This window comes from Dermacentor andersoni, chromosome 3, assembly GCF_023375885.2.
Source record: "Dermacentor andersoni chromosome 3, qqDerAnde1_hic_scaffold, whole genome shotgun sequence".
In the NCBI taxonomy this organism is placed as follows: Eukaryota; Metazoa; Arthropoda; class Arachnida; order Ixodida; family Ixodidae; genus Dermacentor; species Dermacentor andersoni.
Window position 1 is genome coordinate 239,616,136 of NC_092816.1, and position 17,475 is coordinate 239,633,610.

Here is a 17,475-nt window from a genome sequence, read left to right on the forward strand (position 1 = left end):
GCGATGTCACAAGGGCGTTCACGTTCCCTCGGGCGCTGTGCATTGACGGCGAAGCGTCGCAATCGCAGGTCGCGGTATGGGCATCGGCGGTACACATGGCCGGCTTCGCCGCAGTGGTAGCAGAGCGGGCGGTGGTCGGGGGCGCGCGAAATGTCCGTCTTCCTCGTGTAGGTGCACTGGGTGACGAGTGGCCGTGCTGGCGGCGGCGGCGGGCGACGGAATTGCAGCGTTACAGAGCCCTGGCGCGGTCGCGGAGGGGGACCTTGACGGCATGCGACGGCGGCGTAGGTCATCGCTTCTGGCTGGGGATGCCGTAATTGAGGTTGCACCTCAGGAACTCCCAGTGATTGCTGAACGTCATCTTTCACGATGTCAGCGACCAAAGCTACTTGAGGCAGCGACGAAAGCAAGACCTTGCGCAGTTCTTCGCGCACAATGGCCCTGATGGTCCCTTGGAGATCAACGGAGCCCAGCGCTTGGATGGCGCACTGAGGCTTGAGTACTTGGCGGTTATATTGCCTAGTGCACATTTCTAAAGTTTTCTCAATCGTCGTAGCCTCTTGTCAGGAATTCAGCTACGGTCTTCGGTGGGTTTCGGATTAGTCCGGCGAAAAGTTCTTGCTTTACGCCTCGCATCAAGAAACATACTTTTTCTCTTCGGACATTTCCGGGTCGGCGTGCCGGAAAAGACGGGTCATCTCTTCTGTGAAGATGGCGATGGTCTCATTGGGTAGTTGGCCTCAGGTTTCCAGCAGCGTTGGAACACAGTAGAAAATGACTGTTTCGTTCTCTGCACCCATGACTGCACAACATGGGAACAAGCAGACGAAACGGAAGTACATCTCTCTTGCTATAATACAGAGTAAAATAAAAACATGCAGACATTCGGTTTGTATGTTTTATTATTTCTCTAAACTTTAGTTCGTCTATTGAAGCAAGAGATTAAACAACTAACTGACGTTGCCTGGAATGATTGACATCGACTCTCTGGCTGAAAGCGCGGTGCCCGCCAGGTGAGGTGCAAATGTTGTTTTGTTTGAAATTTAAACTCTTCCCATAGTGCGTAGGGATGTAATACTTAGCAGACACGAGTGTGAGCGTGCATTGTATGCACTGCACTTGTCAGCTCAATATGGCCAGACCTGGTGAGGGGGCCTTTAAAGCATCGTCCCATCTGGCCTATGTATTTCCTACCACATGCCAATGGCACTTGGTACACCTGTGCCTCTACATATTCAACGAAATGGCTTCAAAGCCTCTTCAAACAAACCAGACACAGCATTATAACAAGAGTTTGTTAACGCACTTTTCTCGGTTGCTGTGGTGCTGCAAGAGCTGCTCTGGCCTTCATCCAACTAGCAATCTTCTTAAGACAGTGTGCCATCCTATCTACATAGGGCACAACCACACTCTTTCGTTTAACTGACACCTGTTGACTTCCTGTATTTTGATTGCCAATTTTCGTATGGGACCTCCTCAGGAAACCCTCCACTGCAGATAACTGCAAGGTCTTTGGGTAGGCTTCTTTAAGGGTGTATGGATCTTAAGGCATGACTTTTTATGGCAGTTGACAATACCCCTTTTCACGAGTTATGACTCAGCTGAATTATGTGGTAACATTGACCTATTGTCTCTAGGCTGATATAACTAAGATGGTCAGTCAAGTGAAACTGGATATCAGAGACTACTGTGCACCTGTGGCGGGCACTTCAATCATCAGTGTTACAGAATAGAGAACTGCAGTAAAACATTGAAGAGATTATCCACCCTAGAGTGCGAGTCCAGGTTAAAAGGAACTAAAAGGTCTTCGACATACCTAACACTTAAAGAACACTAAAACCAATTAATCTGTATGAGAACTGTCTATCATGATGGAGAAGAATATATTGCTATGTATAGGTACCAAAATACAAACTAATGCTCACCACTCAATACAGTCTTGTACGCAAGTGGTAATTCCTTGCGCAACTAGGAATAACACAGGTCCTTGATGTTGGAAGAACAAGCAGAAAAACAACTACCAGATTTTTTTGTTATGAAATCTACAATTTCTTCATAGTTTCTCACCCAAAACTGGTTGTCGCTGTTTAAGGCAATCGACACCATTTTTGTTGTAAAAAGAGTGCAGTTGTGTTGTGGCATATCCTGTTTTTTTTTTTGAAATTATTGCCCTCGGAAGGCATTCCGCTTTATGGGTCTTGATGATACATATAATTTGCAAGCATCCAGCCTTCAATGTTACAAGACAACAGCTGCAATTCCATTTCATGCACACCCCGCAGGGGCGTCTGCGTCAGCGTGTTGCGACACCATGTACCCGAGCACACGAGGGTTGGCCCCTCCCGCGCGTAGCCATGTCTGGGAAAAGGGGGATCCTGGGGGTTGAGCCGATGCTGGGTGTTTGGACCTTTAAGGCCCCCCGACAGAGGCAACACACCTCTTCGGCCTCTGCTTCACATAGACAGCACCTCCAGACTGACCCACCTGGAGGAAACCGGCAGTCGCCTTTTCCTGTCTCTCTCTATTCTCATCTTCATCTTTCTCTTCCACTTTTGATCTTTCCTGTCTTTTCATTTTTTCCATTCACTTCGACTTTTCCTGGCGGCAAGGGTTAACCTGGTGTGGCTGTCCTATACCATATTGTCCTATACCTGCTGTCCTATACCATATTGTCCTATACCATATACCATATTGGGTTATAGTAACGGAATACTGCTGGCACTGTGCAGACTTGTTCACATGTTCTGCCACGTCCCCTTGTTGGGCTCCGTGGTGTGTGGCAGACGCCATTGCTGAACAACTCACTTTTTTCCATGGGATCCTCGAACCTGTTTTCACCCGATCGTGCCTCTAAAAGGGTACGCACCGACGCAACCTCTCTATTCATTCCCAAAAACAAAGAAACTTTCCCGATATTCCACGTCCTTCACTGTGAACAATTATCTACAAAAGCTAGAACAATTTCATCATTTCTTGTGGCCAAGTGCCTAAAAGAGACCATTGGAGCTGGCTATGAGGTAACAAAGATGGCAAGTGGGGATTTGCTCCTCGAACTAAAAGACAAGGAACAGTACAACAGACTCGCACACCTCGTTGCCTTTGGTAACATCCCTGTTTCTGTGAGCGCGCGTCGAACTATGAATACAGTCAAAGGCGTAGTACCAGATGAAGACTTAATGACATTGAATGAAGAAGAACTCCTGGATGGATGGAAGGACCAAGGCGTAACCCATGTGCAGCGCATCAAAATCAGACGAAATGACAATGAAATCCCAACAAAGCATTTAATACTCACTTTCAGCTCAACTACTCTACCCGAGACTCTTGAAACCAGCTATGTAAAACATCATGTTCGACCCTACATTCTGAACCCGCGACGTTGCTTCAAATGTCAGAGATTTGGTCATGCATCCCAGAGCTGCTGAGGGCAGCTTATGTGTGCAAAGTGCGACTCAACCGGTCACTCTGCTGACAACTGCAATAATGATGAGATACGTTGTGCGAACTGCGAGGGCAGCCACCCTGCATACTCCAGAGCTTGTCCAGCCTGGAAGAAAGAAAAGGGAATAATTACTGTAAAATTTAAGGAGAACATAACATTCCGTGAAGCACGACAAAGGGTTTCCTCGTTATTTTCACTGAAAACAACTTTCACTGAAGTGGTGCAACGGGGGGCAGCACCACGCCTAGCGTGCCAAGGCTAGCACCACCCGCCCCTACGGTAGGAGCAGCCAGCGCTGCCATGCCATCTCTCAAACTGTCCACGCCAGTGGCCTCTTCAAGCTCCTGCAGCAGCCAGGGCACCACAGAGGCCACAGGGGTCTTGTCGACCTCCGGCCCAGTGGGGACGAAGATTTCGTAGCTTGAGATGAAGCCTACGCGACGCACACATCGCTCTCTGGAGCGGGTGTCCAGTGCCTCGCAAGAGGCTATGGACACCAGTCCAAGTCAAACGGTGCAGGTAGCGTCGAAGAAGCGGCGAGGTTCTCTTGACCGCTCCAGAAAAACACCAATTACAGAGCCTAACAAAGGCTCTGTAAAGTAATGCCACTCTCCTTCCTTTTGAGACACACAGCACAATTTTTTTCCAACCTGGACGACATCATACAGTGGTATGTTAGAGGACTATTAAGAAACCTAGATGACGTCCAAGAAATTCTCTGTAAGTTTAAACCCAAAGTGCTGTGTGTGCAAGAAACCCACCTAACTTCCAAGCACACTAACTTCCTCCGACAATACATGACTTTCCGGAAAGACCGCGAGGATGTTGTCGCATCATCTGGCGGTGTGGCCGTCATTGCTGATAGAAGTGTAGCGTGTGAGCATTTGAAGCTCCAAACGGCCCTTGAGGCCGTGGCCATTCGAGCCATACTTATGAATAAACACATTACCATCTGCTCTTTGTATATACCGCCAGATGATGCTGTTGCATATTTTGCAGCTTTTATACTTGATGCCGCCTGTAAATGTATTACTCAAGTGAGCGGCATGGGTTCCAAGCGGCGTGTTCCCTGGTGGAACGATGCATGTAGGTAAGCACGGAGGAACCAGAACAAAGCGTCGGCGCTGCTTCACGATTGTCCAACAGCAGGAAACCTGGAAAACTTTAAACTTGTCAAATCCCAGGCAAGGAGTACGCGCCGACAAGCAAGACGAGAGAGTTGGGCAAAGTTTAAATCAAGCATCAACTCGTACACAGATGAGAGAAAAGTCTGGAATAGAGTGAAGAAAGTTAATGGGCAACAAACGTGTTCCCTGCCTTTAGTAAATAGCCACGGAGAAAGCCTGAAAGATTAAGCCAACTTTCTTGGTGCACACTTGAACATATATCCAGCTCCTCACACTACTCCGAAACCTTCCTAAAGTACAAAATGCGAATAGAGAAGCAAAAGTTAGAGAGGGAATCTGCTAAAAGTGTGGCGTACAACGAACCATTCTGCATAGCAGAACTGCAGGTAGCACTGAACTGTTGTAATACATCCACCCTAGGTTCAGACCGTGTAATATATGAGATTTTAAAACAACTACCATCCGAAACACAGAAAACCCTCCTTTCCCTTTACAACATTATATGGTTTTCCGGAGAGATCCCCTCTGTTTGGAAGGAGGCTCTTATAATTCAAATTCCGAAGCACGGAAAGGATCCTTCCTCTGTATCAAGTTACAGACCTATAGTGCTAACAAGTTGCCTCTGCAAAGTATTCGAAAAAATGATTACCTGTCACCTACTACACTTCCTAGAGTCAAACAAATTGCTCGACCCATACCAGTGCGGTTTTCGGGACGGTCGATCTACCAGTGACCATCTTATACGTATTGAGGCACGTATCCATGAAGCTTTTGTCCATAAGAAGTTTTTCTTATCTGTATTCCTTGATATGGAGAAAGCCTATGATACTACGTGGCGGTTCGGGATATTGAGAGACCTCTCACACTTAGGTATGCGTGGTAATATATTCAATGTTATCAAAAGTTATCTGTCTAATCACACATTCCGTGTTCCGAGTGGGCAATGTCTTGTCACGGAAATTTGTACAGGAAACTGAAGTGCCGCAGGGCGGGGTGCTCAGCTGCACGCTCTTTATAGTAAAAATGAATTCTTTCGTCTACACATACCACATAACATCTTCTATTCAACATATGTTGACGATGTGCAGATAGGATTTCAATCAAGTTCTCTTGCAATCTGTGACTGACAGGTCCAGCTTGGTCTTAACAAGGTCTCCAAATGGGCTGATGAGAACGGGTTCAGACTGAACCCACAAAAAAGCACCTGTGTCATTTTCTATAGAAAAAGAGGCCTGCACCCTGATCCTGAAATTGTGTTGCATGGTGAGCGTCAGCCTGTAAACAGGGAACATAAATTCTTAGGCATAATTTTAGACGCAAGATTAACTTTTGTACAGTACATAAAGTATCTTAAGAACAAATTTATGAAAACAATGAATATCTTAAAGGTGCTGTCACACACAACCTGGGGCAGTGATAGAAAATGCCTCATGAGCTTTTATAAAAACCCCATGCGCACACAACTAGACTATGGAGCCATAGTTTACCAGTCTGCTACTCCAACTGCTCTAAAGATGCTAGACCTTGTCCACCACTTAGGAATTCGCCTGTCCACAGGCGCCTTTAGAACAAGCCCAGTGGAAAGCCTGTATGTTGAATCGGATGAGTGGTCACTTCAACTGCAGAGAACATATTCATCTTTCATGTACTTTCTGAGAGTGAACGCAAACAGTGAGCACCCCGCGTATTCCACTATAAACGATTTGTTCAGTTCTCAACTTTTTCGCAACCGGTCCACAGTGGCACAGCCTTTCTCACTGCATGTTAGAGACATAGCCGAAGAAACAAGGGTTACACTGCTTGAATAGCATCTTATGCCCCCTGCTACATGGCCCCCGCCGTAGTAGTGGCAACCTATGATACATGGCAACCTATGATACAACTGTGATACATCTTTCGTAGCTGTTACAAAGCGCGCGCCTATCGCGCATATACGAATGTATTTCCTTGAATTACAGCACAAATACTCCTCTCCTGAATTTTTTACAGACGCATCGAAGTGTAATTCTGGCGTTTCTTGTGCAGCAGTCGGTCCATCACTTTCGGATACCGGTGTTCTGCACCCTAACACAAGTATTTTCACAGCAGAGGCCTACGCGATATTGGCTGCGGTTAAACACATAAAAGAATTTAATATCCCAAAGGCAGTTGTATACACAGACGCTTTGAGCGTCGTAAACGCTTTGAGAACTGTTAAAAAATATAAAAACCCTGTAATTATATCTCTTTGCTCAGTATTACGCGCCACCTATGCGTCCAAGCAGCATATCTTGGTATGCTGGGTGCTGGGGCACGAGACATTGAAGGAAACGTGTTGGCTGACCAGCTAGCCACATCCGCCCACACGAACGCTTAGAACACTTCCACGACTGTCCCTCTAATGGACCTCAAGCCCTCGATAAGAAAAAAGCTAAGGGCTTCCTGGTGCGCTTGTGGGACAAAGGAACAGAAAATAAACTACATGTTATCAAGCCGTATCTTGGCAACTGGCCGCCGGTATCAAAGAACCGCCATACAGAAGTAACACTTTGCAGACTTAGGATAGGATACACATACAGCACACACACATACCTCTTGTCCGGTGGTGATCCACCCATGTGTGATAAATGTGGTGAGCCACTTACCGTGCTTCACATCCTGCTGCAATGCACTGAATTAGACACTCATAGGAAAAAGTATTTTCCATTACCACACCGGCAACAAATTCAACTTCATCCTCTAATGATCATAGGTATGGAACCTCCCTTTAAGTATCAATCCTTGTTCGAATTTTTAAAAGATGTACATAGTTTTCATGTTATAGCACCAGGAAATCCGTAGCACGGCCTCTTAACTGAGGTTTCTGCTGCGGTAGCTGCATTAAAAGAAAGCACCTGCCTCCCAGCCTTTGGGCTCAAAGGCCTCCAGGAGGCATGGGTGCTATTTCCGTATTCTTGCATTTTAGCCCCATGATCACTTATCATGCGTACTATATCCATAGACCACTACATGTATCACTATCATAATTTTATACTATATACATATAATTTCATGCTTCAATTATACTGATTGATTTTAGGCCACTTTACAGCCATGTTACATCCCACCATTGCAACTCACAAATCAGCGCTTAACACAACATTATCAGCCATGGCGTTCTTTGGCCACACCTGGCCCTTGCGCCACTAAACAACACACATCCATCCATCTGTTTCATGCACAGATTCCTTTAGCCTTTTCAGGGACAGGTTGTGACACTGAATAAACAAATAAAAAAAATATTCCTGAACGGTGAGTGCACTGTCCTTGTCTGCTTGTACTGAAATGCACTCGAAGTTCCCAATGCACAGCACTGCTGTATGTTTTTATCTTTGTCTTTATCGTTGTCATTATCTTTATCTCCCACTGCTTTTTGTGTGAGTGCACATTCACATGATTTTTATGTTTCGCAGGATCTCTTCTTCAGCTTGGGAAACTAAGCACACTACCAATTGAATCTTGCTGAGGGCATACCAGTTCAATGTTTCTCATAATTGTCTGCAGTCTAGTTGACATCAATTAGGACAGAATTCACGAGTTATATAAATAATTGTTATTACCCAAGTTAATTTGTCATCAAAACTGATAGCTTCTTGAATGAACTGAGACTAATATATGCATGTTTGCGTAATATGATCCATCTTTTTTCAGTATGTTAGCTGGAATAGCCTGTAAAATGATTCATTTATGTCTCATGTCCCCCGCGTCCTGCTGTGATGACCCAGTGATGTGCTTGTGATGACTCGCACCCGTTGCAGACACTGGAGGCTGAGCCCGAGGCCGTGTCTGGCTGCCCTGCGCTAAGGCAGCTACTGCACAACCTGCACGGCGGAGGTGGGGCCGGCGATGCAAGCACGCCCCACCAGAGCCCACCATCTGGTGGCAGTCAAGCCAACCGCAAGATGCCTACTGCTCTCTAGCATTGCCAGTTTACACAGGCTGTGAGTATGTTTGAAGGAACTTTAGATGTATTGCAGTGAAGCTGACTTTAGGGAACTGGCCGTTGTTCTGCAACCCATATTCTAGCATTTTCAACACATGTTCTTACTCATTTTTTTCTTTTGCTGAAAAATCGGGTCTGCATTCGAGTTCTTCTTTCTTTTAAAAGCTTTAATGTAATTTCTGTGTTAGTTATCTGCTTTGGACATGTACAAAGTGGGTACGTGTTGGGTTCAGTGGTGTCTTAGAATCGGGAAAATACTGCCAAATGAATCGGGCACCTTTGGTGATTTTTCCGCTTCTTGTTTAATTCAACCCGCCGGATAATTGTATCAGTTTTGTCGTTCCAGTCAGGCACAAAGTAACGCATGTCGACTGTAGTTGCCGACAATGCACAAACTACAGGACAAACCAATGCAAGCCACTAACTCATAAAGACTGCATTTGCAGTTTATGTAACTTTTCGTGCGGCTTTTTTTATCAGATATGCATTGTTTTATTGATTTATGTGTTAAGTAGTGACACAGTCAGGGCAATTTTTTCAAGCAGCTTCAAGTGGGGCCCACTACACCCTTAATGTTTGCACCAACGAGGGCAAAGTGAAGCACGACAATGACTCGCAAAGAATTGCGTGATTGTTTGGCTATCACTGCTTGGCTGACTTTTGTTATGTTTAAGATTCGGTGGGTGCATTGACTTTACTTCCATCTCTCTTTAACGACAGCATCAGAATGATCAAGATACAAGCCACGATTTTGTAGTGATGCCTTCCACTTGATGTCTATGTTACTCTTATCACCCACTGTTCATGGCCAGCTGACCCCACTGTTAATGCATGAGGCACATTGCTTTTACCACTGATATAGACAGCACTAAAGACAAAGACAGAGATGCCCGCAACTTCATCAGTAATCGCAAGCATTACTGTCCACCCCCCTTCTCATTCAACGACCAAAGTCAATGGCCAGCGTGTCTACTTCAATTTGGGGACTCTGCATTCACGTCAGATCTTACCTCCACTTCAGAAGAAACCAAGGTATGCACGCTTCTGTACCACTTTGGTACTCAAGCATGGGTTATTCTTGCTTCCTTGATGATGGACGCAGAGGCCTACTGCTCCTTCGATACCATCAGAGGCACTCAGAGGCCACTTTGTGCATCTGGTCAATGAAGTATACAAACCTAGCTGGTTCCACCAACATACACAGATGCCTGGGAAAATATAGATACCTTCTATGGCACGCTCTGGGACATGCTAAAGAAGTGCAAATACTCGTCAGCAGCACTCGAAGTGCGCTTCATATGACACCGGCATACCACCAGCCTGCTCGACACATGCTTCTTAGACCAGCTTCGTCAAAACCCAAGACTAATAACACGCCAGCATACACTCACTGAAGCTGGGCAGCATGAAGATGCCAAAAAATGCGGGGGGGGGGGGGGGGGGGGGGGGGGCCGAAAAGAAAAAGGCAGAGCGGAAGCTTGAAGCTGGGCTCTTCTCATGGAAGCGAACGACAATGAAGACTACGGTTTTGGAAAACATTGAAAAGAGAGAACCAGCACTGTGACATGCCTCAAGGCGGGCCGATGGGCTTGTGTGGTTACTGCGGCAGTGAACAGTATTCATGCTTCATTTGTCCTGCTCGAAGAGCCACTAGAAGCTGCGCTCATGTCGTGTTTATTTCTCATCCCTTGATTATTGCGCTGTCCTTCATCAGTACCTGCCGTGGTTGCTTAGTGGCTATGGTGTTGGGCTGCTAAGCACGAGGTCACGGGAATGGATCCCGGCCACGGTGGCCGCATTTCAATGGGGGCAAAATGCGAAAACACCCGTGGTACTTAGATTTAAGTGCACATTAACCCCTTAAGGGTCGATATTTTTCACCATATGGGACGGCCCAGGATCGATTTCTTTTATTGCAGATTCCAATTCTTCTGAGGGACCTATTTCGAAAAAAAATTACCATAATTTTTCTAGGGTGACTGTAAGGTAAGAAAAAGATACTTTGCGTTGGTATATATGCACTGTTTATTTGTGAATAACAACAATAAAATAAAGGAATAAACTTATAACAATTAAAAATTTGATGCATTGTACACATGAGGCTTAAAACATGCGTACACGAAAATATTTCGCAAGTGTGAAATGTTCCTGCTCGTACTCTAATATTTACATCCATAGCGTAATCGAACTGGGTAGGTGAGCGCACTCAAGAAAACTGTGGTTGTGTGCCCGTCAAAAAAGCAGAACGTGTGACAAGCTTCCGCTAATCTTTCATCTTATTGCTGTTAAGAATGGCCAGCTGCAGTGCAAGTTTGCCAGCCATTTACGCCAGCGGTGGCAACCTCATCTTGGAACGCTGCCGCCAACCTCTAGCCACGGTGTGACTAAGTCGACTTTGTGTTGGGAACCATACGCACGTCCTCCACTCGCCGTCGCTTCAGCTAGGATGCGTTTGACGAAGCAGGCTTTCTGCTGAAACCGCCACCATTACACTCTAGCCTCGTCGCCGTTGTGACAGAATGAGTTCGGCGGGCCAACTATTGTTACCGAACTCCCCAACGCGGACCTGATCTGCTATGGGGGGGGGAGTTGCCGCGGGAACGTCGTCGTAGGCTCCTTCCTATGCGCTGACCAAGACACAAGACAATGTACTACCCGGGCGCGCTACCCGGGTCGGCTCCGAGTTCTACGAAGCCCCTCTGACGTCGGCTCCAGGCCACGCACCTGTGTGTGTGTGTGTGTGTGTGTGTGTGTGTGTGTGTGTGTGTGTGTGTGTGTGTGTGTGTGTGTGTGTGTGTGTGCGTGTGTGTGTGTGCATGTGTGTGTGTGTGTAAGCCATCCCGGGGAGAGGCGGCATGTTTACAATTACTGGACGAACGTTTCCATCCCCTTGGAATCAAGGGGGGACCAAGTGCTTATAAGCAGCGATTGTCAGCTGCTAGAGTGTGCTCATCGTCATGCTCGTTGTCGTGGTCGAAATGTACTCGTGAGCTGCGTGCTCATTGTCGTGCTCGAAATGTACTCGTGAGCTGTGTGCTCGTAAGCTGTTTGCTGTATGCCCGTCTTGTGGGCACCATTTGAGAGTCATGCTAGACTGTCGATGTATTCATGTTCAACTGTAAATAACATGTAAATAAATCCTGTTCTCCTAAGTCCCGACGAAGAGTCAAGCTCCTTCCTACAGCTACGACTGCCAAATCTTACATCTGAATGGCAGCGGTGAGATCGGCCTACAGCTCGTAGATCGGCCGACAACTCTAACAAATGGTGGCAGCGGCGAGATCGTCCGATGACTCTTACATTGCCAACCAGAGGCAGTTACTTTTTGCGCGTCTCCAAAAAAAGAAAAGAAAAGGAAACGCATGCACGGTGGCATCCTTCCTATGCGCAGCCCTGTTAGCACTAAACGAGCGAGAAACAGTCGGTCGCCCTTGGAGCGATTAGTAACGAGACGGCCATCAGTTTTGCGAGCACAAGAAACCAAAACCACCCGCGGAACAAAACCTAAACCGCCGCCTGCACGCGCGTGCACACACCAATGCGCGAGCGGCAGTATATAGATGCGCTAAAGCAAGCTAGCTCTGAAACAAACCGTCCAACGAAAACCGAGAAAGGGAGGCACGAGAAAAAAAAATTCCCTGTATTCCCACATAGTGGCAGCACATGCCAGAAAAAAAAAGGTTAGGAAATTGGTGTGCATTTTAAACGTACAGATGGCACCGTAAATATACGGCATAGACCATTTTTAACTTGTTCGCGGCTACGTCATTGACCCTCAAAGGGTTAAAGAACCCCAGGTAGGTCCAAATTTCTGGAGTCCCCCACCACGGCGTGCCTCATAATGAGATCGTGCTTTTGGCACGTAAAACCCTATAATTTAATTTTCTTTTCTTCGTCAGCATGGAATACCAACTCTCCCAGCATTCAGTACTTCTGCAACTTTTGTTGAAAATGGCGACATTTCACGTAAATGTGCCGCTCAGGGGCAAAGTGTCTGTCATGTCCAGCTGCTCTCTGTTGATTCATCGCAAGAACAAGGCCAGCACGTCTTTGTAAATGCGACCACAGATCTGTGCCGGACAATGGATTTGAACTGAAGGGGGTAACTGTTTACCCTCTTGGCACAGTTCCTGGGGCACAAGACATGAATACATACATTGACACACAAAGCACACTTATCATCATCAGCAGCAGCTTGGCTACACCCACTGCAAGGCAAAGGCCTCTCCCATACTTCTCCAACTACCCCGGTCATGTGCTAACTGTGGCCATGTTGCCCCTCCAAACTTCTTAATCTCATCCGCCCACCTAACTTTCTGCCGCCCCCTGCTACACTTCCCTTCTCCTGGAATCCAGTCCGTAACCCTTAATGACCATCAGTTATCTTCCCTCCTCATTACATACCCTGCCCATGCCCATATCTCTTTCTTGATTTCAACTAAGATGTCATTAAGTCGCGTTTGTTCCCTCACCCTATCGACTCTCTTCTTAACCCTTAATGTTACACCCATCATTCATCTTTCCATAGCTTGTTGCGTCGTCCTCAATTTAAGTAGAACCCTTTTCATAAGCCTCCAGGTTTCTGCCCCGTAGGTGAGTACTGGTACGACACAGCTGTTATTCACTCTTCTCTTGAGGGATAATGGCAACCAGCTGTCCATGATCTGAGAATGCCTGCCAAATGCACTTCAGCCCATTTTTATTCTTCACAGCTCTTTTTCAAAATCGCAGTATCACGAAACATAGCTTTGCACTTGCATATTTTACAATGTTGAGCCAAATGGGAGCCTGTGCCTGTTGGTATGGAATGCTCATGTTCTCTAAGGCTCTCATTAACCTAGCAGCCTGACTGCCCTACATACACTTTGCCACATGACAGCAGAATCTTATATGCCACACTGATGCTGCAATCTACAAACTTCGCATGGTTCTTTTCACAGTCTGTTTTTTTACTTGTTTTAGAAATATAGCTGCACAACATTGACAGTTTCTGAGGAGCAGAAAACACCACTGGGATTTGGTATGTAGTGGCGACATTATATTGTGAGCCACTCTATGGCAATACGGCACAACTTCAGGCCTCTTCTTTTGTGTAATACAGTTACTTTTGTGCCACTTCCCTTTCAGTTTCTGAAGCAATACCTCAGAGACTGACATCACCACTGGACTTGGGTAACCTGCAGCCTGCAACAAGTGCAATTTTTATCTGGTTCGAAAATAAGCTATTTATTTTAAAAGAAATGGTGTGTGTATTGGTTCATCTGTGGCGCCTGCTCTTTGTAATATTTTTTTATCGTTTGTTGACCGCACTCTTAAGAGTGCTTTAAACAATGACATCGTTCACATTTTAGATATGTTGATGATTTTCTTGTTGTGATAAAGCAGACTAACAACAAATGCTCTGTTACGGTAGCTGACATTTTAACTCTGTACAGTGACAATGGCAAAAATTTAACTTTCACACATGAGCTATCTATGGACAGCAAACTCCATTTTTTAGATTTGCAGCTATCCTTACAAACAGGTCCCGCCTGTTGGATGTACTCGCCACGTGCACGTAAGGAACCTTTACCTTATGCGTCTGCACACTCAAAGATTGTAAAACGCACCATTGCTTTGATGTGTCTAGAATCTTCATTAATGAAATCCTGTCATCACACTGCGAACCAGAGTTTCATTGCACAGTTAAATAGGCTGCAGGTTACCCAAGTCTGGTGGTGATGTCAGTCTCTGTGGTATTGCTTCAGAAACTGAAAGGGAAGCGGCACAAAAGTAACTGTATTACACAAAAGAAGCGGCCTGAAGTTGTCCTGTATTGTCATAGAGTGGCTCACAATATAAAGAATGTCGCCACTAGATACGAAATCCCAGTGGTGTTTTCTGCTCCTCAGAAACTGTCAATGTTGTGCAGCCATATTTATAAAACAAGTAAAAAAACAGATTGCGAAAAGAACCATGCGAAGTTTGTAGATTGCAGCATCAGTGTGGTATATAAGATTCTGTTGTCATGTGCCAAAGCGTATGTAGGTCACTCAGGCCACTGTGTTAACGAGAGCCTTAGAGAACATGAGCGTTCCATACCGACAGGCACAGGCTCCCATTTGGCTCAACATTGCAAAATATGCAAGTGCAAAGCTATGTTTCGTGATACTACCACCGCCCGAGAATTATCAGAAGCTTTCTTCATACAGTCATTTGGGTCATAGCGCATTAGTGTGCCTTCTTTAACCTTGTACAGCGCTTAATATGCTTTTTTGGATTCTGTCGCATGAGTGCGCTCTGGCGATCGGATGTTGGGGGTCCCTGCACATGGTGCTCACTGCGCATGTTCTTCTAGATTCTGCTCTCGAAAAGGAGTGACGCAATAAAACGATGTCTGTTGAGGGTAACGCCTTGTCCTGTCGTCTTTCTCGTGTCCGTTGTTTTGCGCTAAACAAAATAATTCTGGTTTTTCCTTGACGTTTTAAAGTCCAAGTAGGTCAGAAAATGTAACCCTGTCATCCACGCTTTCTTATTTGCCTGATAAGTACAAGGCAAGCAAACAGCTAGTTTTGAGGCTTTCAGTATCTTCCAACAATGGTCAGTTGAATTTTTTAAGAACCATCGACATTGCAACAGAACAAAACTGCAATGCACTGCTCGGTCTTCTCCCTGACCTTGAACATAGATTCTTCTTGCGCTGCAGCCTATAGGAGGGGCCGGCCTTATCAAAATTGAAAATGTTGCGAGCTTCATATCCTGTGAGAAGTGGTGGCAATGTACTCATCGTTCAGTCATGTACATTAGAAGGGTTGGCTTTCTTCTGTTCACTTGTAATGGTCTTTTATGCAAGATTTGCATGTCAAGCCTTGAACCAGTAAATCCAATCTCCAAGTACTTGGAAATTTTCTACACCAAGAGAAAGTGTGTTGTAGCTAGATGGCTTTTGACCAATTAGTTTACCTTCAATGTTTACAACATCCACTGTAATTTCCTTGAACCAGAAAAGAACTTCCTCTACTTTCACAAAGTTGGGAGCCCTGGCTTCTGTCGCATTCACAATGAAGTGCTGTACCTTCCGCATGATTTGGGCCTTTGTACAATTGCTGGCCACTACTGGCCAGCAATGGTGTACAAAGTGGGCGGTACTAGGCCTAACTCCTTACCTACATCAACTTGTTTCCTCTTTAAGCCTTGGTCTATCTTTTTTTTAAATACAGTGGAACCCCGTTCATACGTTTTTCACTGGACCGAGGAAAAAAAACGTAACAGCCGGGAAAACGCAACAGTGAGGAAAGCTCCGAAAATGAATGAAAAAAGTGCAGCTTCAACTATAGACTATTTATTTCCACAAAAAAGTCTAGAATGGTGGCTTGCCGTTTCTTTCGGTCGCTAGAAATCACCACACGTTTCTCAATAGCCTGGAAGGCCGCATTGCTGTCAGCGTCGCTGTGAGGTGCGACGTACCTGCGGAGGAGGTCCAGAGCCGCGACGGCTTCTCCAAAGCTAGGATTTGGCAACTCCCCGGCATCATGCGGCTCGTGCTCCTCCTCGTCACCGCGCCACGGCAATGGCAACGGACGAAGGAATATCCGCGGGAAATGTTGCCCTCTTTGGCGTAATCATGCTAACGTGCTTACGATTGTTTAGTATTGCTGCGAAGTACGCGCGTCCGAGCAGCCCGGTTGCGCGCAGCGCGGCGTGGTTTCGCGAGAAATGTAAACAAAAGAGGAGAGGCGGCCCGATAGGCGGAGCAACGCCATGATCAATGCCAACTTCCGGCTTCCCTTTAGCTATAGCTTCACAAAGAGTGACGTCAGGGCCTCTCCCGAGTTTCCTTTCTCCGTGAGTCGACCCGTCCAACAAACCATGCGGTGACCGTCATCACAGTGATGATAGTGAGATCATTTTTCACGAATGGCCACCTAGTGGCGGCCTCTCGAACTGGCGTGCGGCTTTTTGCAGCCAGTTCCATAGCCAAGCCCGGTAAAAACTCGTCAAAAGCCAAAATGGCGGTTGGAGCATGTTGCCTACTTTAGCCCGGGTGGGTTCGGGTTGCGACGCATCATGCGGGAACGTTTTCACAGCTACTACGTAACAGCGGGGTTCCTTATACATTGGACCCTATGGAAGCTATGCCGGGACCGGATGAAAACGACGTAGCAGCCGGGAAAACGCAGCAGTGAGGAACGTAACAGCGGGGTTCTACTGTATACAGCTTCCACTTGAATGATAGCACCTATTGCTGCTGTGGCATAATAGTCCACACCTGTGGACTGTGAAGCCACTGAAGCAAACACGGCGCAAGAAACAAGTCGTCATGTATGCACCACGCTCAAACAGCGCTTCCGTCACTGCAATGGCTGTCAAGTTGCTTGCATTGCACTTGCCATGTTTTGTGGACCGACCGCAAGGCAGTGCAAGCCTTAGTCTCTCTGTGTCTCTCCCGTTCTGCAGGCACAGGGAAAGAATTGGCATGCTTGCTGGCTCAGTGCCAATGTGCCAGGCATTGCAAAAACCAGAGCCACTGACAAGAGAGAAAAGTCAGTTTTGCCCGAAAGGCAAACCATTGACAGCAATGGCAAACAACTACATGAAGCAAAGTTCATAGTTCTATCAGCCATATAAATTGCTGTAACCATTAGCATACTAATTAAATTGACAAGCATGGTGTCACGTGGGCACATGCAAACAGAAACACTCTATGACTGCAAACGCCTGCTGGCGTAATCAAGGGCAGCAGCACTGAGTGAATTCCCCTTTTTGGCGGCACCTTGTTCCGACGCAGCGCACAAGAAGCCAAGCTTTGCACCCACAGCAAGTTACCCCCAAGATGGGGCACGCACAGCTGGACAGGAAGAGGCGCACTGAGCGAGAAGGTCCTTCTCTCCCTTGCACCTGCAGCACGGGGCATGCAGCCATGATCTTATCGCACTTGGACTTTATACGGAACCTCACGGCTGTGG

The 17,475-nt window shown here is 46.4% G+C and overlaps 1 protein-coding gene across 2 annotated transcripts in view; it reads left to right on the plus strand.

Annotated features, from left to right (window-relative positions):
• Window positions 1–17,475, plus strand: part of LOC126536453 (uncharacterized) — a 355,533-nt gene that overhangs the window by 329,938 nt on the left and 8,120 nt on the right. For both annotated transcript variants that reach the window (XM_050183418.3, XM_055073277.2), the window contains exon 14: window positions 8,346–8,528. In XM_050183418.3, coding sequence (XP_050039375.2) covers window positions 8,346–8,507 — 162 coding nt within the window. In that variant the 3' untranslated portion in view covers window positions 8,508–8,528. The remainder of the gene's footprint in view (window positions 1–8,345; window positions 8,529–17,475) is intronic.